General features: G+C 53.3%; 1 protein-coding gene across 1 annotated transcript in view; it reads left to right on the top strand.

Annotated features, from left to right (window-relative positions):
• The window catches only part of RER1 (retention in endoplasmic reticulum sorting receptor 1), a 10,213-nt gene that overhangs the window by 3,160 nt on the left and 3,004 nt on the right, over positions 1-4,049 (top strand). The window contains exons 2-4 of the mRNA XM_010849977.1: positions 383-464; positions 1,471-1,575; positions 3,137-3,236. Coding sequence (XP_010848279.1) covers positions 384-464; positions 1,471-1,575; positions 3,137-3,236 — 286 coding nt within the window. The 5' untranslated portion in view covers position 383. The remainder of the gene's footprint in view (positions 1-382; positions 465-1,470; positions 1,576-3,136; positions 3,237-4,049) is intronic.

Genomic DNA, 4,049 nt, shown 5'->3' with positions numbered 1-4,049 from the left:
CTGGAGAGCCTTGGGGAGGTGGGTGTAGCCACCTGTGCTGCAGACTGGCCCCAGGGAATGTGTCCACAGGACTTTGCAGCCAGCGGGGTGGCCCTGGGACTGGTGGGAGGAGTGTGAGCAGGTGACAGGAGCGGAAATGAAAGTCCACCGGCGCTGCTTTGCATGTCACGTGGCCTCCTGGCTCCACCAGAGCATGTCGCTGGCTTCTTTCTCTTTCCTGGATGACTCGTGGTAAAGACACAGGCCGGAAGCCTCCACGTGTGTGAAATAGTGAATACTGGAAAAACCTGCTCGGTGGTGTTGATGGAAATAGGGCAGTGATTAGGTGCTTGAATGCTGTTTATTTAGTATAAAAGTGTTTTGTGTTTTTCTTGGCTTACAGAATGTCTGAAGGTGACAGTGTGGGAGATTCTGTCCATGGGAAGCCGTCTGTGGTCTACAGATTTTTCACACGACTTGGACAGGTTGGTTTGGGGTTGCAGAGCTGTATACACATTTAAGGAGAAGGCAGTGGCACCCCACTCCAATACTCTTGCCTGGAAAATCCCTTGGACGGAGGAGCCTGGTAGGCTGCAGTCCATGGGGTCGCTAGGAGTCGGACACGACTAAACGACCTCACTTTCACTTTTCACTTTCATGCACTGGAGAAGGAAATGGCAACCCACTCCAGTGTTCTTGCCTGGAGAATCCCAGGGACGGCGGAGCCTGGTGAGCTGCCGTCTATGGGGTCTCACAGTCAGACAGGACTGAAGCGACTTAGCAGCAGCAGCCACATTTAAATGAGACTTGACCCTGGGGCATTTCCCCATGGAGTGTAAGTGTCCTGGTAGCCCCCCTGGGGCTAAACTAAAACTGTGTTGACTTTTAAAAGAAAAAAAAATAGCATCTGGAAAACTTGATAATTATTGAAGCCAGGTCATGGGCCTCTGTGGGCACACATTCTCTCTTATGAATGAATAAAATTTTTCATAATTAGAACTTAAAAATCGGAATTAATTTCAAATCAAAATGAGAATGCAGACGTGTATATTAGTTAAATACTTACACAGATGTACACACGTACGTAGACATGTGTGCACATGTGTGAATCTAGGAATTTGGCCATTTGCTCTGCAGCTGTGTCCATTCCTCGCCCCCTGCCCCTCCACTGCTGGGCGGGCGGGACCGGCTCCAGGGTAAGCGGCTACGGGACAGGACCTGCCGCTGAGCCCCAGGTGCAGAGTGGTAACATTCCTCTGTCTCTGCTGTCCTCTCTGTCTCCCCACGATGGCCTCTCGGGCCGATGCTGTGGGGCCATCGGCTGTGAGAGAGATCTGTAATATCTTTGGTTAAAGAACAAGTGCGTCTCCAGAACTGTCGCAAGTAACTTTTGGATTAATTGTAGTCACCGCTCGGCGCGCAGGTCAGCAGCAGGCGTGCTGTGCAGCGGGAACCCCAGGGCGGCCGTAACACAGTCTGTGTCCCTCCTAGATCTACCAGTCCTGGCTGGACAAGTCTACGCCACACACGGCTGTGAGATGGGTGGTGACGCTGGGCCTGAGCTTCATCTACATGATCCGCGTTTACCTGCTGCAGGTCGGTGGGGCGGGACCTGGCCTGGTGTGCAGGTGGGAGGGTTGTTTCTCCTTCTGTCTCTGGGGTAGAAGTGTCCTGGTCTGCTCAGGGGACCTCCTGGTACCCCTTGGCTGGGCCTCCTGGGGGCTGGGGACAAACTCACCTTCTGGACTGGCCACCTCATTCCCTGGGTGCATGAGACAGGCTGGCATCCGAGGAAGACCAGGTGAGATGACTGAGGGCTCTCCCAGGGGCCGGGCGTCCTCCCTGAACCCTGAGAGCAGGGAGGCTTAGGCCTCGTCCAGGGCTTTTTGCCCTGGGCAGGACAGCTGTTTCCTCCATGAGAGCAGACCCATCTTCCTGGGTGTCTCCCAGGTTAAGAAGGATGGGTGTGAGGACAGGTACTCCACCCATTGGACACTGCCCTGCGTCCAGCCCTGGGGGAAACTGTCCCCTCGGCCGAGTGTAGAGACTCATCCTTGGTGGTGGTGCTTGTGTCTGTGTTTCTGAGAGGAAGCCTAACCCTGCTCAGTGCAGAGGTGGCAGGCCTGGAACAGCTCTGCAGCAGGCACGGTTTGTGTCGGCAGTCTACAGTTAATGTTGTTTGCTGTGCTTGGGTTTAGGTGTTCTTAAGAAATTGGACCTTGGTCCAGTCTTCATGGAAAGAGTGACCTCGAAACCTTGAATTGGGGGATTTGGGCAGGATGGGGGTGTGTTTCGTACAGGCTAGTTTCCCAGGTTAGACTCGCCAAGTCCATGCCTGATTTGACATCCCTCCAGCCTCAACTCAGCTGTTAATTTTTCACATCTAGGATTTTGTTGTCTCACTTGAACATTTTTTAAGGTATCAGGACATCAAATGCCAGCGTGACAGATCTCAACTGGTTTGTGTGAAAACATTTGGGCTTTTAGAATTGGTCATGCAGCGCAGTTCTGGTTCTCATTGGATAAACTCACTCCTTTAAGAATGAGCTGAGGACTTCCCTGGCAGTCCAGTGGTTAGGACCTCCAGTGCGGGGCCCAGGTTCGATCCTTGGCCGGGGAACTAAGATGCCGTGTGCCATGCGACCAAGAAGTCCAGTGGCAGACGTACGCCCTCCTCTGTGTCTCCTGAGGAAGGTTTTTCTCCGTAATACTCTGAGTCGTTGGTTTCCTGATTTTCTGGTTCTGGATTTCTTCTGGGCAGAGGTTGTAAGCAGTCCTCGCACGGTGTGTGTGGTGCCAGCCACCTGCTGCAGGGAGCTGAACTCTCAGGTCTTGGGCTGGTTCGGGGCCCGTGTCCAGGTTGGGGGCTGCTGGCGAGGACAGACCTGTGACCTGGGTGTGCAGCTTGGGTGTGTGGCTTTGTGAAGCACCCTGTTTCTGCTATCTTCTGGGGCTCTGGTGGCTTCAGGTTTTGGGTGCATTTAACCGGACGCTGGCTTGTCCATGCTTAAGACCCACAATGCAGCCTGAGACTCACTGTCACTGTGGTCGCTCACTGCTCTTCTGTCACTTGTTCTGAGCTTGTGTCCACGTGGGTTCAGTCCAGATGAGGACTGGGTTCAGGGTGGCCTCACTGACTGTGTTCCTTCTCTTCTAGGGTTGGTACATCGTGACCTATGCCTTGGGAATCTACCACCTGAATCTGTTCATAGCTTTCCTTTCTCCAAAAGTGGACCCTTCGTTAATGGAAGATTCAGGTACAGTGAAGTGTGCCTCCTTTGCTCTTTGGGGAGAGTTGTGATTTTATGTGCTTCACAGAACTTTTTTCTCCAGAAACATTTGAAATCTCAACTTTGGAGACTGTTCTTTAGGTGTTTAAAATGTACTTGGAACTTCTGTAATCCTGGCAAGTTTGTTTGTAGAAGGACTTGATAAACCCTGTCACAGTCACAGGAGGTGGGCGCTTTTTCCTTTCTGTGTTTGGCAGATGAGGAAACTGAGCCTTGGGGCTCTGTAGCCTGTTCAGGGGTGGGATGGAGGGGTAGGGTGGGGGTGAGCCGGGGCCTGCCTCCTGGGCAGGTGGCCTAGCCAGGGTCCCTTCTCGCAAAAGCAGGCATCCATACTGGTTGGCGTGGCTCACTGAGGCCACTGGCCCCGATGTCCCAGGACAGTGGGTTGAAGAGTTCTTGGCTCTGGCTGCTCCTGGCATACCTGGGCCAGATGGAGGCCTCAGCGCATGCCTGCCAGCCAGCTGGGGATGAGGTGGTGCATGACCAGATGCTGAGGCCTTCATTTGGGCCAACGCTGCCATGTTGGTAACACCCGCTGCAGCTCCTGTGGAGCCCATGGGATCCTGCTTGTTGTGGCAGAGACACTGTCCAGACTGCAGATCGTGACTAGAACAGTGTGTTTTCTCTGTGGAGTATCTGATGGAAATATCAAAGGAAACAACCCTTTCATTTACTGTTGCCATTTGGGGAATTAGAAAGCAAGAGGCCTGTCTGTAGGCCTCAGTTTCTCCATGTGTCACTGGGGAGGGCACCTTCCTGGGTGGGGTGGGGTGGGGTGGG

This window comes from Bison bison, unplaced genomic scaffold (genome assembly GCF_000754665.1).
Source record: "Bison bison bison isolate TAMUID 2011002044 unplaced genomic scaffold, Bison_UMD1.0 scf7180017864289, whole genome shotgun sequence".
Lineage (NCBI taxonomy): Eukaryota > Metazoa > Chordata > Mammalia > Artiodactyla > Bovidae > Bison > Bison bison.
Note: the sequence above shows the minus strand (reverse complement) of the source record. Positions and strands in the feature narration are given on the sequence as shown.